This window comes from Lipophrys pholis (assembly GCF_963383615.2).
Source record: "Lipophrys pholis genome assembly, chromosome: 21".
Lineage (NCBI taxonomy): Eukaryota > Metazoa > Chordata > Actinopteri > Blenniiformes > Blenniidae > Lipophrys > Lipophrys pholis.
Window position 1 is genome coordinate 1,653,936 of NC_137649.1, and position 22,981 is coordinate 1,676,916.

General features: G+C 48.0%; 1 protein-coding gene across 1 annotated transcript in view; it reads right to left on the reverse strand.

Moving 5' to 3' along the window:
- The window catches only part of lama4 (laminin, alpha 4), a 60,262-nt gene that overhangs the window by 34,945 nt on the left and 2,336 nt on the right, over positions 1–22,981 (reverse strand). Inside the window, exons 2-13 of the mRNA XM_080491168.1 lie at positions 11,836–11,937; positions 11,627–11,754; positions 11,465–11,545; positions 10,999–11,213; positions 9,682–9,782; positions 7,864–8,044; positions 7,450–7,533; positions 7,195–7,346; positions 5,861–5,971; positions 3,135–3,246; positions 2,439–2,603; positions 846–1,039 (exon numbers count right to left, since the gene is read on the reverse strand). Of these exons, the coding sequence (XP_080347294.1) occupies positions 846–1,039; positions 2,439–2,603; positions 3,135–3,246; positions 5,861–5,971; positions 7,195–7,346; positions 7,450–7,533; positions 7,864–8,044; positions 9,682–9,782; positions 10,999–11,213; positions 11,465–11,545; positions 11,627–11,754; positions 11,836–11,937 (1,626 nt within the window). The remainder of the gene's footprint in view (positions 1–845; positions 1,040–2,438; positions 2,604–3,134; positions 3,247–5,860; positions 5,972–7,194; positions 7,347–7,449; positions 7,534–7,863; positions 8,045–9,681; positions 9,783–10,998; positions 11,214–11,464; positions 11,546–11,626; positions 11,755–11,835; positions 11,938–22,981) is intronic.

The window sequence follows — 22,981 nt, forward strand, 5'->3', positions numbered from 1 at the left end:
ACACTCCTCACTCCTGACTCCCGATAACACTCCTCACTCCTGATAACACCCCTCACTCCTGATAACACTCCTCACTCCTGACTCCCGATAACACTCCTCACTCCTGATAACACCCCTCACTCCTGATAACACCCCTCACTCCTGATAACACTCCTCACTCCTGACTCCCGATAACACTCCTCACTCCTGATAACACCCCTCACTCCTGATAACACCCCTCACTACTGATAACACTCCTCACTCCTGATAACACTCCTCAATCCTGATAACACTCCTCACTCTGCAGCACAGACGGTCAGCAGGTATTCCACTGAACCTCCATCCATCTCTAGCCACAAGTGGCTCTTCAGCTCCTCGATAGCGGCTCCTGACACTTTCAAAATGATTAGTAAATAAACACTTTGCTTACATGTTTATTTAGTTTGCACACCACACTGATTTTCAGAAATGGCCTAATAAATAAATTGAGACGTGCAGTAGAATAAAGTACAGGTAAGAAGTTCAGTATAAGAACGACACAGACAGGAAAAAGCTCCATAGAAGGCACAAGTATAATAATATGAATTAGGTGTGTATGTTTTATCACAGGGCGCAGTTTCTCCCTCTTTTACTGTGAGTCTAAACTCCCACACATGGTTTCATGTTTCGGTTCTCACCACTTCAATACGAGGAGTAATGGACGTGCCTGGAAAGCTTCAAGCATTCTGCACACAGGGTTTCCTCATGTTTGGATAGAGTTCAGGTTTATTTAGTGATAAAAGTGCACATTATTCAAACAGAGCGAGGAGGAGAAGCAGGAAGCTGACAGACACACTGAGTGGAGAGACGGGTTGATGGGAAATCACCTCATTCCTCTGGAATTTGAGGACGCTGGCTCTGTTCTTGTTCTCCGCCTCCTTCACGGTGGTGCTGGCCTTCAGGAGGTGTTCTCGAGCCTCCGACAGGCCGGAGGAGAAGCGGGACAGAACCTGCACGACCGGAGGAAGGCGGCTGTCGGTCATCATCAACTTCTTCTCCATCTGACGGACGCGGTGCAGCACTACAAGAACAACCATAAAAACCACCTTGGTCCACCGCCGTTCATGTTGTTGCAGTAACATGGAGTGAAAAGAGCCGACATTTAATCTCAATCTGATGAATCCTTTCAGACTAAGGAATCACATTGTTTGCCTGAATATTTGTAATTTGTACATATTTGTATTTTCTGTGTTCAGCCGTCCATCCCATTTCAGCCTTCATAGTCTTATTGAGTCAAGTCAGGTCTTCCCTGGTTGCTCATTAAGATCACATTGCTGCTTCTCTCCTTCCGTCTACCAAGCTCAGCTTCAACCTGGAAGGAACGACTCAGTCTTTCTGAGTGTGTGTCCTTTAGACGACACCAACAGTTATTGTGGCTTCAAATCAGTTTATTACAGTGAGACGGGCTTAAGGTAACGGTTGTAGACCAACCAACCAACCCGCCCACCCACCCACCAACCAACCAACCAACCAACCAACCCGCCCACCCACCAACCAACCAACCAACCAACCAACCAACCCGCCCACCCACCCACCAACCAACCAACCAACCAACCAACCCGCCCACCCACCAACCAACCAACCAACCAACCAACCAACCAACCCGCCCACCCACCAACCAACCAACCAACCAACCCGCCCACCCACCAACCAACCCACCCACCCACCCACCCACCCACTAACCAACCAACCAACCCGCCCACCCACCCACCAACCAACCAACCAACCCGCCCACCCACCCACCCACCAACCAACCAACCAACCAACCAACCCGCCCACCCACCAACCAACCTGCCCACCCACCCACCAACCAACCAACCAACCCGCCCACCCACCCACCGACCCACCCACCAACCAACCAACCCACCCACCAACCAACCAACCAACCCACCCGCCCACCCACCCACCCACCCACCCACCCACCAACCAACCAACCCGCCCACCCACCCACCCACCCACCCACCAACCAACCAACCCACCCACCAACCAACCAACCAACCAACCCACCCGCCCACCCACCCACCCACCCACCAACCAACCAACCAACCAACCCGCCCACCCACCAACCAACCCACCCACCCACCCACCAACCAACCAACCCACCCACCAACCAACCAACCAACCAACCCACCCATCAACCCGCCCACCAACCAACCAACAAAAGGAAACGTGGCGGCAAAGTTGTAAAGTCACTATTGGTGTGAATCGTCAGGACGCCCCCTCCGATTGTCGGCTTGATCAGAAGATAAAGTCCCACAGCCACGTCTCTTTAAATATGACATCGTTGTAACGTTGAATCTTAGCAGGACTTCGTCCCCAATAAACATACACCCTCCTTTGGGCTGTAATCAGAACAGTAATAAGAGTACTGCCCCTGGGGCATTACTCTTAATGTGGGTGTAACAATGTGTGTTCCTCACAGTCATGGGCCTCGCTGGACTCGTCGGTGGTGAGGGGCGCTTGTGGTGACAGGTCCACTTTTCTCATCCAGCCCACCATCCTCTGAGCCGCCTCCGTGTTCCTCCTCTCCACCTCCGGATCTACATCCTGGTGTTCACTGTACAGCTCCCAGTCCCGGATCATCTCTGTGGAACCACGAGTACACTCACAACAAACGCTTCTTCTCTTCCTTCACTACAATCTGCTCCTTCCTGATGAACATTTAGCTTTTAGCATTCATCTCACCGCCTATGATTTTCAGCTGAACTTTCATCCAGTGCTTTAACAGATTTTTCTGTTTTATTCTCTGAAACCACTTTTTTCAGGCACTTTGTGTTTTATGTCAGTTAAAGTCTGTTACCTTAGTGTATTGATAAATATCAGGATGTAGATGTGGATATGTGTTAGCCTTTTAAAGCCATGGCGAGCTCTCCACGAGGCACACCGACTTCAGACAATTACATTTGTCCCTTATTGATATTGAGATAGAAAAAGTTGGGACATAGAACAATTCATTTATTAATTAACTATGCAGGTGTTTGGTTTCTTCAAACTTTGAGAAGAACCAGCAGCAGTGTCAGTTCATTACAAGGACCTGGAACAGTAAAAACCAGTTCAGTTGTACTTTCAGACGTGTGCTGATAACACACAGTCGTCTGAGCACAGCTGTGAAATACCTTCGATCCGCACATTGAGGTCAGTGAGGTTGGTGTTGAGCTGCTCAGCCTGGGTGAAGGTCTCCAGAGTGTTGTTATCCAGCTCCTCCCCGAGAGCCTTCACTACGTCCTCCTGCAAAGAACACACACAAACTCCTCAGTGACATGAACCAGAGGATAAAACATGCTTCTCAGGTTTTCACAGTGTCTGGAAAAGGAACTACAATCATTAGGGTTTAAAACAAGGGTGTAAAACATATGGTCTGAGGGCCAAATAAGGGCCTGTCAGAGGGCTCCATCTGGCCCGTCTGGGACGACTGTGCAAGGGGAATAAAAAACAAGCAATTACTAACTTAAACTGTTGCTCCCAATCAGTCCACTTGGGGTCAAACTGCTTTAATCAGTAAGAAAGACAGAGATCCAGGGATCCAGGGATCCAGGGATCAGGGATCCAGGGATCCAGGGATCAGGGATCAGGGATCAGGGATCAGGGATCAGGGATCAGGGATCAGGGATCAGGGATCAGGGATCCAGGACTGAGCAGAACAGCCGTATAACATGACAACTAACAAAACAGCATTAGCATATTGGAGGTTTTGGCCCGGCCGTGTCCAGACACTGTCTAATCTGCTCTGCTAGGTTCTACGATGTTTTCTTTATTTTATATCATGTTATCTTCTGTATCATCGGCCTGCCGATGGGGAAGCTGATTTGTGAGCACGGTGCACTAATGCTCATTGGGGAAATGGTCATTAAAAAAAACCAAAACGTTTCTGAGCCGTTGTTTATTGATCAGAAGTGGCCGGCTGAGATCCAACATGGCGCCACTGAAGGAGACAACAATGGTCGGAGGAGGAGAGAGCACCAAGGACAACGAGCTGGATTCTGGAACAGGCTAAGATCCCAGGCCCATGGTCCACCCCTGCCCAGCATCCTATTCACCAACGTCCAGTCTCTGGATGAGCTCGAGCATTAGATAGCAACAGGACCTGACGAACTGTCACCTCCTTTGCCTGACCAAAACATGGCTCCCTCCTGGTGCCATACTACTCTGTGAGTTGTTTGATTTCCACACGGACAGGATGGAGAATCTGGTAACAGATAGTAAAACCACAGGAACATTAAAACATTCTGTAACTGCTGCTCAGCGGAGCTGGAGCAGCTTTCCATCCTGTGCTGGCCCTATCATCTGCTCAGAGGGTCCACATCCGTCCTTATGTCTGCGGCACATATTGCACCACAAGCCGACACCAAGGCAGCACATGCAGAGCTGCATGATGTGCTGTGCCGGCATCAAACCAGACATCCACTCTGTAAATCCACGACTGTGTGGCCATAAGCAGCTCCAACACGATTGTGAAATTTGTGGATGAAAAGGTGGTGGTCAGCTGCATCAGCGACAGTGATGAGCAGGCGAACACAGGGGAGGTTGAAAGCCTTTCACAGTGGTGCCAGGACAACAACCTGCTCCTGAACACCAGAAAACCTGGTGGACGGTGGGTGGATGGTGGGTGGACGGTGGGTGGACGGTGGGTGGATGGTGGGTGGATGGTGGGTGGATGGTGGGTGGGTGGACGGTGGGTGGACGGTGGGTGGATGGTGGGTGGGTGGACGGTGGGTGGATGGTGGGTGGATGGTGGGTGGACGGTGGGTGGATGGTGGGTGGATGGTGGGTGGGTGGACGGTGGGTGGACGGTGGGTGGATGGTGGGTGGATGGTGGGTGGATGGTGGGTGGACGGTGGGTGGACGGTGGGTGGATGGTGGGTGGGTGGACGGTGGGTGGATGGTGGGTGGACGGTGGGTGGGTGGATGGTGGGTGGATGGTGGGTGGACGGTGGGTGGACGGTGGGTGGACGGTGGGTGGATGGTGGGTGGACGGTGGGTGGACGGTGGGTGGACGGTGGGTGGACGGTGGGTGGATGGTGGGTGGGTGGACGGTGGGTGGACGGTGGGTGGACGGTGGGTGGGTGGACGGTGGGTGGATGGTGGGTGGATGGTGGGTGGACGGTGGGTGGATGGTGGGTGGATGGTGGGTGGGTGGACGGTGGGTGGACGGTGGGTGGACGGTGGGTGGGTGGACGGTGGGTGGACGGTGGGTGGACGGTGGGTGGGTGGACGGTGGGTGGACGGTGGGTGGACTGTGGGTGGATGGTGGACAGTGGGAGGACACAGCAGAGGAACTACAGCCCACTGAAGATCAACGGGACAAGTAGTACCTGGGAGAGCAGATCTCTGAGGACCTAATGTGGACAAACCACACACTGGCAGTTTGGTGAAAAGGGCGAGGCAGCGCCTCCATCACCTTAGAGAGCTATCATTATTATTATTATTATTATTATTATTATTATTATTATTATTATTGTTGTTGTTGTTGTTGTTGTTGTTGTTGTTGTTGTTTCTCCCACATCAGTCTCAAACATGTTGTAGTCGAGATCTTAGATCTAAATCATCTTTCTTGAGAAATTGTGTGTAAAATTCCAACATTTTCATAAAGTACAAACTTTTGCAGTTGTTGGTATTCAAACATTATGAAACTATAGTACTTCTCATTTGGCCTCCTTGAAATCAAATTAGTCCTTAAACCATAAAGAATATACTGTAGACAGAATTCAGAGTTTTGTGAAGCTAAGGAATTATCTCAGATTATCAAAGAAATACATGACAATACAAAACAACAGAGTGAAAAATAAAAACTGTGAATGAATAAAGTTTTCTGCAGTGAGTTGAATAACAAAAGACTGCTAACCGAGTTAGTCAGCCAGACGAGGTCAAGGGTCACATCTTCTGCCGTCTCCTCCAGCTCCGCAGCTTGTTCCTTCATCACAGACGACTTGTTCCTCCAGCCTTGAGACTGAACCTGGAATGAAAGCAAAGCAACGTAGATGTTTTATCTATGGCCCATCGAACCTGAGGAGGGCAGAGAGAAAGAGACGCTTGAGCTGTGGAGCTCAAAGCTTTATAGTTTCTATAAGGATAATCTACCCCTCCTTCAGAATGAATAGAATGTCTTTTATTTCACACAAAGCTGATTATCAGACTTAAAGACTGGAAACAGGAAGAGAAGTCAGCTGTTATTTAAAAGCTCGGTGTTGTTCGGAGGGGCAGTCAGCCACACCGCGGGGTAGTGGTCGGTACTCCCTCCTCTGCAGATCACCTCCACCACCATTTAGTCTTTGGAGGTGGAGGACAGGAGCAGCTGAAAGGAGTTTCTCTGAGTGACCATGAGGAGATCAACCATCCAGCACAGAGGCAAAGATGTTCCACGTGTTGGGACATCAGAACAGGACCTTCCCTCATCACAAGCTTCTAATTAGGACCCAGTTTGTTCCTGGTGCCGCTTCCATTCGGCCCAGAAGAGATGGACATGGTCCTCTGAGAGACACAGAGCGACGCTCAGAGTGAACCAATCATATTCCAGAGGTTAGAAGAAAAATCTGCCTTTAAACTTCCAAACTTTAAAAAGTCTGTTCTTTATTTGACCTCATCGGCCAGATGTTTGTGATACTTCAGTCTCTGTTTGAACAGAAGAGAAGAGCTTCTGCTCAGTGAGCTCGTTGCTGGTTCCACTGAGTCCTACTGCTTTTGTGAGCGACTGGAGGAGTTTGAATGGTTTGAATCTCTCCACACATTCTGTGTTGTTTACTGATGAGGATCTAACAAATGGGACGGACAAATAAATGTGATTCAAATGTCCTCATCAGTCCATGATGCTACTTTCATGAAGCAATTTGACTGATTCCCCCAAATGAATGACTTTCTCATCATTTAAACTGCAGTACAGGGAGTTTCTCCTTTTCACATGTGGAACAGTGAAGTTTTCTCTGTAAAGTCAGATGAAGGTGACGATGGTACTGCTGCTGTTTCAGTGGCTGAACCTGAAATGGATTGTAAGAAGGCAGCAATGTTTTTCAAGACTTTACACTTTATGTTTCAGGACGTACAGTAGTAGGGTTTTAAAATATTACACACTGAGCAGCAGCTTTCCAGAATGCAGGGCAGCATATTTCACTCCGGTGCTGGTGTGGAGGACTTTTACCCGTTGGTCTGACTTTCAGACTGGAGTGAGAGTATTTCCTGTACCTGCAGTCGGTGAACGGTGTAGTTGAAGTATTTGATCCTGTCGTTAGCAGCAGCCCCGGTGGAGATGTTCAACACTCCAACCTTCAGCTGGTCCAGGGTCTTGTTGGAGAGCCGCAGGTCGCCCATCAGATGCCAAATACAATCATCACAACCTGAAATCAGTCAAATACAAACCTTTACAGAAAGCAGACGTCCTGCTCTTACTTTATTTTATTTTTCCAGAGTACGTCAGCTGTGACTGTTGACTCCACGTACCGGCGTTGCACAGGCTGATGGTGGCGGCCTCGGCCAGGCACTCCCCCGTGTGCATGTCACAGTAGCCGCTCTCACAGTCACACTCTGGAACAGCAGAAGGACTTCATCACACAGAGAGAATCAGAAAGTGTGCGAGCAGCTGGGAGGCAGTGAGGCCAGATCTGGAGTCCAGATCCAGGTCCACAGACTGCTGGCTTCGGGCCTCGGGCTTGTGTGGGACTGTTTCAGCAGCTGTGTGCGCATATAGATCTGGGCTGTTTGGTGAAGTCATGGAGCCTCTGGAGGCCTCCGGCAGCATGAAGCAAACCCGAGTGGTGGGTGTGGGAACATGAGCGCTCAGCTCCTGCCTCTGGGAATCCGTATCCAACGTTTCAACAAATGGTCTTTATTGCAGCAGTGAGACGGAGGACTTACTCTGGCAGCCGGCCGGGCTGTAGTCCCAGTATCCTGGGAGGCAGCGCTCGCAGTAACGCCCTCCAGCCCCCGGGCGGCATGGACAGCTGTGAGTGAGGGGGTGGCAGGTGGAGCGGACGGAGGCCGGCCCACATTCACACCTCCGGCAGCCCTGACAGCTGGAGAAACCAGAGTAACCCTCCTGGATTACAGGGATGAGAAACACCGTGAGACTCTGGGCTGCGGGTTGTACAGCCACAGTACTGCGCATGGTACTGAAAACTGCATTTAACTACTGTTACTCTGGGCTTCTTTCTAAACGAGAGGAATTACTTTGTTTAGTTACTAATGAAGAAAACTTCAAAATTAACGTTTACATTTAACTTGTAAAATGAATGTTTCCATAGCTGTATTATAGTACGTTAGCATTAGCTTTACTATGGGCAGGGGCGACTGGTCATTAGGGGCGGGGGGGGCTGAGCGCCACCTGGTGTCATCAGAAAGGACTGCATGTAAAGTATGCTATTAATACTTTAAGATTATCTACAATCTTGTCTTGTTTGTGAATAAAACTTCCTCTTATAGAGTACATAGTTACTGTGAGGACTGAACTCCATGGTTTCTTTTGGGGTGTTTGAAGCCTGAAGCCCCGCCCACTAACAACGTCCTTTAGAAGCTCAGAGCTGATTGGCTGCTGCTGATGTTGACACTGCTTCACAGAACCGGAGAGAAGCGTCACAAATACCTGCTTGTTAGCAGCTAAAGCTAACAAACACTTAAGAATCTAAATGAATTAGGTCGATTATTTACTACTACGAGTTTGAAAGTCTTACTTTGGTGGAGAAACTGAAGATAACTAGTGGTAAACTGAGTAACACGGTGTTAAAGACTTTCTGGGTATCTCATGTTTGTGTAACTCTGCTGGTGTTCTAGTGGTAGAAGTTTCATCTTAGGAACAGCAGACACAGGTTCAATTCCCTACCTTGCCTTTCTTTTTGTTCATCAGCTATTTCCAGTGCACAGCCTTTTCACGGGATCAGTGCTTATCTGCTCGTTATAATGTGGCTAAAAGGTCACTTTACTTTGAAATTCAGTGGTGTCACCAGACCTGAAAGAAGATCTTGCCCCACCAAGTATTTACGTCTAGAAACGCCACTGGCTCACAGCACTGTGGGTCAATCTACTGACTGACTGACTCACTAACTTCAATTAGTGGAGGAAGATGCTCTATAATCTGGATGTTAGTGGAGGAAGATGCTCTATAATCTGGATGTTAGTGGAGGAAGATTCTCTATAATCTGGATGTTAGTGGAGGAAGATTCTCTATAATCTGGATGTTAGTGGAGGAAGATGCTCTATAATCTGATGTTAGAGGAGGAAGAGGCTCTATAATCTGGATGTTAGTGGAGGGGGAGGATGCTCTATAATCTGGATGTTAGTGGAGGGGGAGGATGCTCTATAATCTGGATGTTAGTTTCCACACTAATGTTTTTGTTTTCTAAATAGAGTTTAAATCACGTTTACACATGGAAATGTAATCTGAAATCCATTCCTTCATTTGGGGATGTTCCTGAGCCGACAGTGTACGTTCTCTGTACTCATGTGTTGGTGTTCTACCTGCAGTTGATGAAGGTGCACCAACAATACCTGAGACAATAGTGAGCAGCTTGAAGTGTGTCAAACAGAGTCAGGGTGAATGTGTGAATATGATCCTATGAAGCAGTGCAGGGGGTGGATTGGCCCCCCTGCTGTGACTGTAGCTGAGAGGAAGTCATGAGAAGATCCTCCATCTGATACTTCAGAGGAACCAGTTGTCAGTGGTCACGTGGTTTGTCTCACCTCACATCGGTCACACAGCCGCCCGGTGACTCCCGGCTTACAGTGACACACTCCGGTCCGGTCGTCACATGACGAGGTGCCACACTGGTTGCACTCGCATTCTGAACACACACACACACACACACACACACACACACACACACACACACACACACACACACACACACACACACACACACACACACACACAGGATGAGAACGTTAGAGGTCACACTGTGCCATGGCGTGTTGCGGAGGGTTATTTCTGGACTTGTCAGGCCTCAGGAGGTTCTGGGTAATCCCTCATCCTGCGTCTGTGACCTTCATTGGTCTTCCAGAGCAGAGCTCAGCGGCTGGAGACACGGTGCAGGACACAACAAGCAAATAAATTATATTCTACAAAGCAAACTTCTTTAAATGAGTTTCTTTTTCTTCAGCTTCTATTTTGACATATTGCCGAAACATAAACAAGTAAAAGTAATTTGTGGTATTACTTGCCCCCAGCAGGTCATCTGAACCTGCAGAATGGTGGAGTGATGTCAGGAATGTAAAACATCCCATCAGACTCCAGTAATCCTGCTGCTGTCCTTCTGCTTCTCCGTAAAGCTCGTGTGTCTCACGTGTTTACCTCTTTCCTGTTTTATTTTGACACTCACCCGTCTGGTCTGCAGCGCCACACCTGCGTATTTAAACCCTCATTCCCTTCATCTCAGCGCCGCGCCGTCCTTGTTTGCTGTGATGAGACTTCCTGCTTCTCTCCTGCAGGTTTCCTTCACTATTAGTGCTTTTTGTTTTGGGATTCTGAATTTGGATTCACCACTGGACACTTCTGCTCTATTAATCTATCTATGTTAAACTCTATTAACAAAACAAAGAAAAAACACTTTCATGTGGGAGAATCAAAGTGTTTTTTCTTTGTTTAGTTGTTTATAAGAGATCTAACTGATATAAACAAGTCATTTTCTTTGATATTTGCTGTTTGATTTTAATTTCCAGTAGAAAGGATAAAGATTAATTAAGATAACAGGGCACACTATAAAAGTAAATTTTCTTTCTGAATTCTTTCAAAAAGGAATTTGAAAACTTTTCTTCTGTATTGTACTGAAGTTTGTTTTTTTTCCCCGTTTTTATAATTGATGAAATAACTAAACTAAACTTGAACTCTTGCACTGGAGTTTGAGTTTGCTTCCTTCCCTGACGCCTCCATCACACATGCAGGTCAGGAATGTTAAAGACCAGCTCCAGAGGCACCAGCTGAGTTTCGGGGATTTCCCCGCAGAAATAAAAGCTTTGGTGAGCGATGGCTGATGATGACGGGAGTTCCCTCTCTGCTCGTACCTCTGCAGTTCTTGGCTTTCAGGGCGTCTCCGTAGAAACCCGAGACACAGCGCTCACAGCTGGCTCCGGCGCTGTTTCCCCAGCAGTGCTGGCAGTGGCCCGTCACGTTGTGGCACTCGTTCACTATCAGGTTGGGGTCAGAGTTGCCGTTACAGTCACACTTCTTGCAGGAACTACCGATCACCATCGGGTTGCCGTAGTACCCTGGAGCACATCTGAACCAGGAAAACATTCAATGGTTTAAACTACTTCAAGGAAGGAAAACTTCTCTGTTAGTCTTTTCTTAATTTCTGGCACGAGACGGCTGTGACTACGCTGGGAAAAATATAAACGCAGCACTTTAGTCAACTGTGTGAAGCTGCAACCCAACATCTTATAAAGGACAGAGGAAGAGGTGCACGTCCGTACGAAGGTCAGGATGTGCTGACTGAAGTGTCGGGTTGGTAAAGCCGCCGTCAGGACTGACCTCTCACAGGCGGGTCCGGCGTAGCCGTCCTGGCACTTGCAGCGCAGAGCAGCAGCTCCTCTGTCGCAGCGCACCGCGAAGCTGGCCGCACACAGGAGAGTATTTCAGAGACGGCACGCGGCTCGCCAACACTTCAGCACAAACAGGAACAGACTGGCTCACTTGTTGGAGGCGACGGCGAGGGGGCAAGCGCAGGGCCTGCAGGTGTGGCGCCGGTCCAGACTGGGAGTCAGCGTGTAGCCGTCCTCACACATTTCACAGAAGTCCCCGGTGCTGTGGTCTCTGCAGTTCTGGACCGAAGAAAGACTTTCAGTAGAGCGCAGTTTTACACTTTGATGCTTGAAGGACAGAACTTCAGCCTGGAGACTTACGATACAGACGCCAGTGACGTCCTCACAGTTGTCGGCGTGGCCTTTGCAGTTACATGGCAGACATACGTTCTGCTCGCTGAGGAAAAATCCCTTTGTACACACCTGCAGAGGACAGAGAGAGACAGAGAGTGAAGACAGAGCATCCAGGGAGAGAGGGGAACAAAAGGCCCGGGACCCCAGGAGACAGGGAGTCAATGTGACCCAACACAAACATTCCCAAACACAATGAAGGCAGCAGAGCGGAGTCTCAAACTCAAATCATCCGGACGCCTCAGTAACAAACTACAAGCTAAACCGTTTGGTTCCATTGGTTCCATTGGTTCCATTGGTTCCATTGGTTCCATTGGTTACACGGGGAGAGGCCCAGGCGGATGCTCCACCTTCAGGATCAGTGGGCTCCAACACTGAAGAGCCCGTAAAGGAAGCCTCGCTGGACTCAGGAGGGATGTGGAAGGCTGAAACTGAGATCCTGCAGGATGTTGATGATCATTAAAGAGGAGCTCATTAAAAATGTCTCCTGACGGATTTGTTTTTAATCATTTCATTTCTTTGGAGAAGTTTTTCAGTCTGAATGTGAAGAACACCACAGGAAAGAGGCTGCACTGACCTGAGCAGGTGGAAGGATATCTCCGCTCAGTGTTTGGCACAACCTCTCATCACATGATTCTCACAGCAGGGGTTGTAAGGAAGAACAAGGTCTTCTCATATGTCAATCAATAATTCAATAAATCAATAATTGTTTAGGCCACATGGGTCGCTTGAAAGAAGTTTTTGTGGTGCTCACAAGAGTCATGATGGTGAACCCACGCACTATAAAGTAGAGGTGAAGGAGAAGCTTCCAGGGCTCATTGGGATCTTTTACTCCTCATGGCAGAATTCATCATCCTGCTCTTCGTCTGGCCGGCCTCGGGTTAGAGAGCGAGCACCACTGTGTTTTCTTTTTAAGAAACTAAACTAAACTAAACTAAACTAAACTAAACTTAACTTAACTTAACTTAACTTAACTTAACTTAACTTACTTTATTCAGCCCCTAGAGGAAATAAGGCCTAAACAAATGAAGGATCATTGCTGAGTATTTTCCCTCCTCAGATCTTCTTTTAGAAAAGTTCAGTCTGAACTGACTTCAGATTCCAGTCGATCTTCAGGATGAGCGAGGAAACACGTCTGCATCCTGTCTGGTATCTGTGTACTCTGTGTACTCTGTGTACTCAGGATGGTGTGAAGTCACTCACTCAGAGCTGTGTCACACACACACACACATGCACGCACGCACGCACGCACACACACACACACACACACACACACACACACACACACACACACACACACACACACACACACACACACACACACACACACACACACACACACACAGTGGAAACCTCTTTGAACTTGTGCATCAGGCCCGTTCAGTCGGCCAGTCAGAAAGAGCAGCTTGTTTGGAGCCGTCAGTAAGAAGTCCAGAGCTTGACCTCTGACCCTCGTGCAGCTGGACTGATGTTTTGCGCTCAGAGCAGTCAGGCGATGGAACATTCCTCCGACATACAGAAGAATAAGCCACTTGTGACTCATAATTTCCTTTGATTTATTCACAGCTGGGCAGACAGGCAGAGACAGGCCAATGTGAAGCATCCTGCAAACAGCCGCTCTGGTTCTTCCTGCAGAGCTTCTTCCTGTGACCCTCTGGACGGACGCCGCCGTCGTCCATCACCGCCACATAAACACTTCATGTGTTGCACTCACATCTAAACACATCCTGCAAAATGCAAATAAAGTCTCAGAAAAGTCTGGGACTCTGGAGAAAGAGAAGCCACAGCTGGGAGGAGAAGAACTGAGTCATAAACTCCACGTTTACAGCGAAGTGCAGAGATCCCTGCTGTTTACCATTTGTCTGTGACCTGTGCCCCGGTCTGTGACGGCTCAAGCAGCTGCACTGGATATACACAGGGGTGGAGGGGAACGTGGAGCGTATCCTGCAGAATAATGACTTTCTGACTGTTTTGGTGACGACGGGACCAAAGAGTTAATCTCCAAACTGATAAAAAGCATTAAATAATCAACCACACTGATACTCAGTCTTCTCATGATCTTACCTAAACACTGAAGACAGAGGGAGACTGTTGGACATACATCCTTATAAATAATATTTCGTTTCATGAGAAAAAAAGAAGCTCTGAAACACTGAACCGCTCCACAGCTGGTGAGCATGAAAGCACATTTAATCCTTCGCAGGACATGTTGTAAATTCAAACCGTTGGTCCCAGAATGTAATTTACAGTTTAATTCATATACCAGCGATTGGAGAGTATTTAAAAAATCTACTCAAGTAAAAGTTTTGTTATCTACATCTGCAAAAAATGGCTTAAAAGACGTTTTTGTCGGGCGCTGGAGCCGATCCCAGCGCTCTGTGGGTGAGGGCAGGACACACCGGGACAGGTCAGCAGTCTATCACACACTCACACACACACTCACACCCAGGGGCAACTTAGGGTCACCCATTAACCTCACCTGCATGTTTTTGGACTGTGGGGCAAAACCCACGCTCCCAGGGGCAAACGCCACACAGAAAGGCCCCCGCTGGATTTGAACCCATGACCCAGGATTTGAACCCACTGTGCAGCTATATTCATTTTCTAGATATGATGATACACGGACTGTCATATTTCATGCTGTAGATATTGAACTTTGACTTTGAATGACTGATAAAAGATTTACTTATGTACATAGTTGTGTTGTTCATATGTGTGTAACACGCAAATGAACAATATATATATATTTTTCTTTAATCTAAAGATTTATAAATGTATATATATATATATATATATCCGTTCCCCGGGAGAGGAGGGAAGGGAGCGTTCAGGCTGCAGCACGGACGCTGCCGTTAGCCGCCTGCTAGCACACTGCTAACTCCGCTGGAAATGGACGATCCGACAGACACGAGACACTAAAGGCTGTTTAATGTTTGACGCCAGGCGTGCCGTGCAGAAATTAGATGTGCTGAATCAGCATGAGAGAACGTGTGTGCCATTGATACTACACGCAGCTCCCGCTCCCAAACTGCAGGGGGCAGTGCATCGCAAAGCTTCAGCAGAAGACGGAGACTTCTTCTCTGTGACACCAGCAGCTGATCCTGCAGTGGAGAGCGGAGCAGTCCACTATTGTTCAGAATGACGTTTTCCCTCTGGACGTCCGACACTGAAGCAAACCAGCATCTATCAACCAAATCTTGTGTTTTCAGTGCGGCTGTGCAGCTTTAAGCTCTTTGTGTCTTTAAAACCACGTCTTCACTCCTACTCCTCTTCAACTCCGCCTTTTAATTCTCCGTCCAGGTCAGAGAAATGTGGTGGCGCATGGAGCGGTGACGTCCATTTTAACAGGACTGCACGGAGGGGCGTGGCCACTGGGATGATGTGATTCAGCCGCCCGGAGCCGAGCCGAGCCGAGCCGAGCCGAGCCGAGCCGAGCTCACAGACACGTCAAGACTAAAACAGCCCTAACAGTAATTCCATGAGGTGCCTCTGATGCTCACAGTTCAAAATTCTTTGGGTTTCCATGGTGACATGTGGCGTTTTGCAAAGGTCTCCCGAATGCCCGTTCTAGTTGGGTTTTCATCAGGAAAGTCAGTCGACTATCTAACAAACGGCTTCTTTCCAGGAGCTCTCAGGACCACAAAGTCTAACGGAGTGCTCCTGAGAGGCTGACAAATCATCTCTGAACATTTCATGAATATCAGGGGAAGAGTTTTGGCGAAAAGTTGGTCAAATACATCGAAACAAACCAATGAATGAATGAATAAATAGAAGAATAAATAAATGAATAAAGACACACAGACAACATCATAACCTTAGCCCCGACTCTCACTGCTGAAGGGATTAACTTGAGTATTGCTTTTATTTTCTGAACTGTGTGACCAAAGTCCAACCATAAACTATATGTTTTACTCTATTATGGTTTAATAGAAGCAGGAGGTGTGTGTGGATTTAACATTATATTTAAAGATGGTCTGTCCTCACTCTACGGGCTATGTTCTTCATCCTGATCCAGGATCAGGGGCAAAGTAAAAGAAGACAAGAAAAAACCAAACCAAAACCTGTTTTTTAGCTAAATCTGTGTGAGAGAGAGCACAACATCTAAACAAGCAAACAGAATGGAAGCAATGTCAGAATGACCCGAAGAGCTGAGATGCTTGGTGCTGTTCTAACTCAATGATCCAGTCGGTTCCAGGTTGTTCAACGTGACATGAAACTGACCAGACAGTCGGTCCAGTCAGCAAACCTCTAAGATGTATAAAGTCATTTTACAAAGAGTGTCGTCATGGACCTGAACATACCTCCACATTATTCACTCAATGTTCTGAAAGCTGTGGGGAATCATTTACACTTTATCAAGTAAAGTAAAGTATACAACATGTGATGTGAACTTTGATTCAGTGGAAACCAGGAAACGACACCGTGAGTGTGAAAGTCCAGCAAAACCTAAAATAATAAACTGGAATCGTCAGAGAAGTTCAGGAAGCGATTGAGAGCAGTTGAGCAACTGGCAGTGACGAGAAGACTGAGCAATGTGAAGTATTTCTGCAGCCCTCCCACTGCGCTCGTTACTCCAGGACAAAGCCCACATTCAACAAGACGTAGGGTCTGGTTCTGTTCAACAGAAGCAGCTTTCCCACAGAATTCATCTGCTTTTATTCAGTTCAATTCAATTGGATTCACACGGCGCCACGTACAGCTCAGTCATGTGAAGGAACTGTCACTGAGAAAAACCAACAATCCCATCTGAGTAAAAACTGGAAAGGAAGAAACCTGCAGAACCAGGCTCAGAGGTGGAGGCGTCCTGCTGTTCTGGTTGGGGTGAGGGGACAGGAGAGACCAGGACAGACAGACTGTGAGGAGGGAATCAAACCCTGGCCCCGGTAGAGGGGTAGGGGTTCAAACCCTGGTTCAGATAGTCCCTCCCCCCTCCCCGGTGCAGGGTAGAGGGTAGAGGGTAGAGGGTACAGGGTACAGGGTACGGGGTAGAGGGTAGAGGGTACAGGGTAGAGGGTACGGGGTAGAGGGTATAGGGTAGAGGGTAGAGGGTACAGGGTAGAGGGTAGAGGGTACGGGGTAGAGGGTACAGGGTAGAGGGTACAGGGTAGAGGGTACGGGGTAGAGGGTACAGGGTAGAGGGTACAGGGTAGAGGGTACAGGGTAGAGGGTATAGGGTAGAGGGTACAGGGTAGAGGGTACAGGGTAGAGGGTACAGGGTAGAGGGTACAGGGTACAGGGTAGAGGGTACAGGGTAGAGGGTACAGGGTAGAGGGTACAGGGTAGAGGGTAGAGGGTACGGGGTGCAGGGTAGAGGGTAGAGGGTACGGGGTAGAGGGTAGAGGGTACGGGGTAGAGGGTACAGGGTAAAGGGTACAGGGTAGAGGGTACAGGGTACGGGGTAGAGGGTACAGGGTAGAGGGTACAGGGTAGAGGGTACGGGGTAGAGGGTACAGGGTAGAGGGTACAGGGTAGAGGGTACGGGGTAGAGGGTACAGGGTAGAGGGTACAGGGTAGAGGGTACAGGGTAGAGGGTACAGGTTAGAGGGTACGGGGTACAGGGTAGAGGGTACAGGGTACAGGGTACAGGGTAGAGGGTACAGGGTAGAGGGTACAGGGTAGAGGGTACGGGGTGCAGGGTAGAGGGTAGAGGGTACGGGGTAGAGGGTAGAGGGTACGGGGTAGAGGGTACAGGGTAGAGGGTACAGGGTAGAGGGTACAGGGTAGAGGGTAGGGACTCCTCTCTCTGTACTCCCTGAGTTCCCTGCAGGACTCCAGGCTGGAGCGGAGAGATACTGAGCTGGTATCAAACACAGAAACAGGATCGGACTTCACAGAGGAGCTCGGTCCCTCGCTGGTTCTGCACCTCCAGCTCTGTCTGGGTGGGAAACAAAACAGCTGCTCTATATTACTGAAGATTCATTTATGCTGCTGTTGCTTACATTCTCTTTACATCTGGCTGCTTGCTGAGTTTTCCCAGGAGGGGAAGTTAAGTAGATTAGAAGTTTAAGCTTGAAGGTTGAATCTAATTTCCTCTTGGTCTGTAGCTGGAGCTGGCTGCTGCACACGGAGCGCCCTGTGGGTTGAGACACAGGATCTAGTAACATCAAATCCTCTCCACATCCTCAGGATGGGTCATGAGAATCTCTCCAACCCAATGACTGTGGACACAGAGAGTCTGGCTGCTCCTCTTCGGGGAAGCTGAGGTCAGAGAGGAGTCACGGCTGGAGAAACAAACAGAAAGCAGAGCGCCAGAGGAGGCTGAGGTCTCACGCAGCGTTTACACTCAGCCGCCGGGTAAAAACAATAACAAATATTTCCCGCTCTGTGTTTTCATAAATAACATCATTCACACTAAATCCTTTAAAACCAAGTTTTTATGTACACGGACCTGCGTAAAAACCTCATTAAGAAATACTATGAGCAGGTTACATGTATAGTCAGCAGTATAACCAGAAGCACAGAGTCAAGCCAGCCAATCAGAATCCTGGAGGAAACACAACAAATCACTTCTCGGGTGGTTTTGTTTGGACCGATAAGGAAGAGCAGCTCCTCCTCCATGTGGTGTTAGTGAAGTATGGGGACTTATTGGACTGTCTTCAGAACCGTCTCTGTAAACACAGGTCAAACACACATGATGCTCCTGATGCGTCTGTCTCATACTGGGACGGTAAACTCTGTCTCCTCCTGGGGGTCTACAGGTAAACGGGAAGACGGAGTATTTCCACATCTCCCCTTCGACTTTTCACACATGATCAGTTTCGTTGATTTGTCGCTTCATTTACATGTGAACAAAAACCCCAAACGCCTGAAGTATCACCGCTTTCTCCTCAGATCGGAGCAGCTGACCCTGGAACTGAATTCCTTCACATCGTCTTTCAGTTAAAAAGCTTTAACCGGCAGATTTCATCATGATTGGTCTGAAATCTAACAACCATCGCAATTATAAGTTGCTGTTGCAACTGAAATGATATTGTAGGAATATACTTCAAGATTTATGGTACTTTACTCAGGACAATTACCAAAAGACACAATACAGAAAGAAAGCGACTATCTTGTCCAGGCATCGCCGACAATCAGCAAGTAAAAGGAGCATTTCTGAGACCAAGGTAGGAGGTCAGACCACCAGCCGAGGAGCAGTGGACCCACCAGCAGAAGCTCCGTCGCTCTGCCAGAGTCTGGGGAAGAGCTGCTCCACTGTAATGCTGCCTCTACACATCGGCACCATATCTTATGAACAGCATTTTCCCGCCCTCCGCGGCAGATTCCTTACATTCATAATGAGACTTAATGCTACAGAGTCGGGTTCTGAACGGGCCGAGTCGCCTGGTGACATTCTTCATCTCAGAATGTCTCTGGCTAACAAAACATCTTCCACCAATGTCAAGAAACGCCAGGATTGAGTTGAGGAGTAACTGAGTGTGACAGCATTCGTACTGTATTCGTGATGGTTGGGGTCCGTGACAGGGCGGCGTGAGATTCCTTCAGTCTGACTCTGGACTCTGACTCTGCAGCATCCTGCTCTCTGCACAGCTCTGGCATAGAGCTCAACTATTCATGTGAACACAAATTCCTATGAATGTGGAGCGATCCAGAGTGATCTGGAGCGATCTGGAGTGTGTGAACTGTTCAGCAGCTGATGGTAGAATGACTGGGTGTGTATGGGGCCTCATATAGACCCAGTTGTGAAGCTGGCTTGTTTCCCGCCCCGGGGGAACACCCCCACCTCCATGAGACGCTGCTGAGAAGGAGATTCTCTCTTCCTCTGGTGCACAGTGCGCTCCTTCACAGATCGTGCCCTGGGCGGCTGCCCACATTCAGGACAGATTAGTGACAGAAGGTGATAGAAGGTGAGGATGCCCACGGTGCACAGCAGCAAGACACACCATTAGTGAGGATTTGCCGCCGTTTTGTGGTCTTAATTGTAACAAATTGCGACTGTCCGTGACGCCTCGACCCTCAATCATGTAGTTTAGGTCAAAATCGTGATCTGTGGTCACAAATTGAGATTCATGCCATTCCTGACTGTCATTATGTGTAAATGCAGAGTTAGACTACCTCCACCCAGATTACAGTGGGACTACAAACATCAGCTGCATTGTGGAGAAAATATTTGAAATATTTGAGAAACTTACAGTGAGATGACAAGAAGCACAGTTTAATGAAACATGGCCTGATTATAGAACAGAAGAAGAGAGCACCATCACGATTCCTCCCAAACAACAAGATATTAAGATACGAGCTTCAGCCACCAGCCTCCGTCACTGCAGAGCTACAGAACAATACAGGTGCTTTCAGTGTGTAACGGCTCCAGCAGTCGGTACAGAGCGGATCCACTCCCAAGGTTTAAATGAGAGGGAAACATTCAATAGGTTCAAGTGGATTATAGTTACTGGAAGAACCACAAAATCCACATGAGGTAGTGAGTTCACCAGCCACTGCCTCCTGGATGATGTCCAGATGTCCACCAGCAGTTCTCTCATGACAAGGAATCCTAATTGAACTGTCCAGTCCTGTTTTAAATTAAAAGACTCAAATGTTACTGGAGTAAACTCCCTGCAGTAGTACTTCTTCAGCTCTTCTGGTGTCTGAACTCTGGTGTCCTGAACAACGTGTGTCCTGCTGCTCTAAGAACTTCACAGCTGCATTATCACTTGACTTCGGCGTTAACCCTGAACGTTGGGGCCCAACATGAAGGGACTTCCTGAAGCCTCCGGGAGGACGGAGCAGGATTCATTGGTCCATTCTACAGCTGAGAATGTGACGGAGTTACAGAGCCGCCAGTGCAGACGCCTCCAACACATTCATGCCAAACGCCTGGACACTCTGAGCTGAATAAAACTAAATACTGCAATAATACATGAGATCTCCTCTTTTGAAGAGACAGTGTCAGCAAAATGATCTCATTCACTCAGTCGTCATCTACTTTGTATGAAGGTAGACCTTCTCATCGTGGTTCAGAACAGACTCAGACATGGTGAGTAAACAGCCAGTGACCAGTCCCAGCTGTTTGGTCCTGCTTTGGTTTCTGCAGTGACGTTACAGTCTGCAGGGACATTGGGTGGAGTCTGAGGCCCTGTCCACACAACGACCCCGCGTCATGGAACTGCATCGGTTTGGACCAAAAACCCACGACACAGCGTTTTAACAAGTCGGAGAATTCTTTTGAAAACGGATTCCAGAGTGTTGGCATTCATGTGTGAACCAGCAAGATGTCCATCCATCCATCCATCCATCCCTCCATCCCTCCATCCATCCATCCCTCCCTCCATCCCTCCATCCATCCATCCACCCACCCACCCATCCATCCACCCATCCATCCCTCCATCCCTCCATCCATCTTCTATCCTGCTTATCCAGTTCAGGGGTGCTGGAGCCAATCCCAGCCTACTGTGGGCGAGGGCAGGGTACACCCTGGACAGGTCGCCAGTCTGTCACAAGATGTACGTTTGTTGAAAACGATGATGTCATCGCCCCACCTCTTGACCCGATAACCCCGGGACCTTCTCCGTGATGTCACTCAACGTTGTTAACGGCAGGACCTCAGAACAAAACTCTCCCAGAACATTTCAGTCCAGATTCTCTTGAGTTCACAGACACATTTTGGCATCAAGCTCCGGAAACAAAGAGTACCCTGTATTAAGTATTATGGAAGTACAGCAGCTCATTTCCAGTATGATGGTGTAACAATATATCTGACAAGCTGCACTTTTGGTGTGAAAAGTTCAATAAAAACATTGTGGTAAATTCAATTAATTATTGAGGAACAGTATAATAATGACAGTTGATAAACGTGGCGGTGTTTTATAAAGCAGCAGAGAAAGTGCTGAGACACATTTCAAAACTGTCGTCCCTGTCCCTGATTGACTAAAACCTGTCCATCGGGGACCGTGTGTTTTGCCTGTAGTCAGTGAGGATCAGAACATTCCCCATGACATCATCATCAAGCTTATAAAAACCAACCCAATAACCAGCCCCTGGTTGCAGTCAGGGTGTTGTAACTGGAACTGATCTAAGACCTACAGGATGGTGGACCTTCAGGATGAGGACTGAGCAGTCCCGCCCTAACGGGTCAAGCTGGTAGAGACGATAGATTAACTGGTGTGGAAACGGAGGAAGAGTTTTCTCTAGTTTGGTCCAGTTCAAGTTCTGAGAGGCTCCAGTCGTTGTTGCATCCTGTGTTTGGTCTTTTTAGATCTTCTTGGTCAATTGAAGGTTGATTTAGAGCTGCTGGAGTCAAAGGAAGGCGACAGGGTCTGCAGGAGTCTGTTAGAGTTCAGTGTGTTACTGTATCAGAGCATCACACTGTATCACAGCCAGAACACAAGAAGAACATTGTACCTAATGGAAACCACATCCACCAGACTCAGACTGCTGGATTCCTCTTTCCAGTCACGTCATGTCTTTTCTTTATGTCCTTTGACAATGTCAATTGGGTGACCAATGAAGTTGGCCAAGAAATTGATGTGTTTGTCTCTGTGTATTTATTTCTTTGTTTGTTTGTTGTTTTGTATGAATGTAATTTAACAACCGTTCACAGAAACTCCTCCCTCACAAATAGTATGAAATTGTCAGGGATGACTTGTGATCATCCGAGAACCAATCTATTAGATTTTGGGATGTTAACGGCTCACCGTTTCCCAATACGTCCCCAAAAAATGGGAAACTGCAAAAAAATGACAGACTCATCTTCTTTCATCTCATCTCACTAGAATTCCTATGAAATGTTCTCGTAGTATTACCACTCCTACAACTCCCAGGAAGCCTTGTACCCCCTCGGTAACCTGGTAGCAGAGTCGTTTCCAGAGGGACGAGTCACGTTTCACAGTGATGGAGCTACCTGAGCTACCGAGTTAGCATTGATATGAGCTAACGGCTGATACGCTACCGATGCTAACTCGATTCCACAAACAAATGTGGCGTTGGCGAAGGTCTGCGCTCTCCTGAGGGCCTGATCTAGTTTATTTATTGGTTTGTATGTATGTATGGATGTATGTATGTATGTATGTATGTATGTATGTATGTATGTATGTATGTATGTATGTATGTATGTATGTATGTATGTATGTATGTATGTATGTATGTATGTATGTATGTATGTATGTATGTATGTATGTAT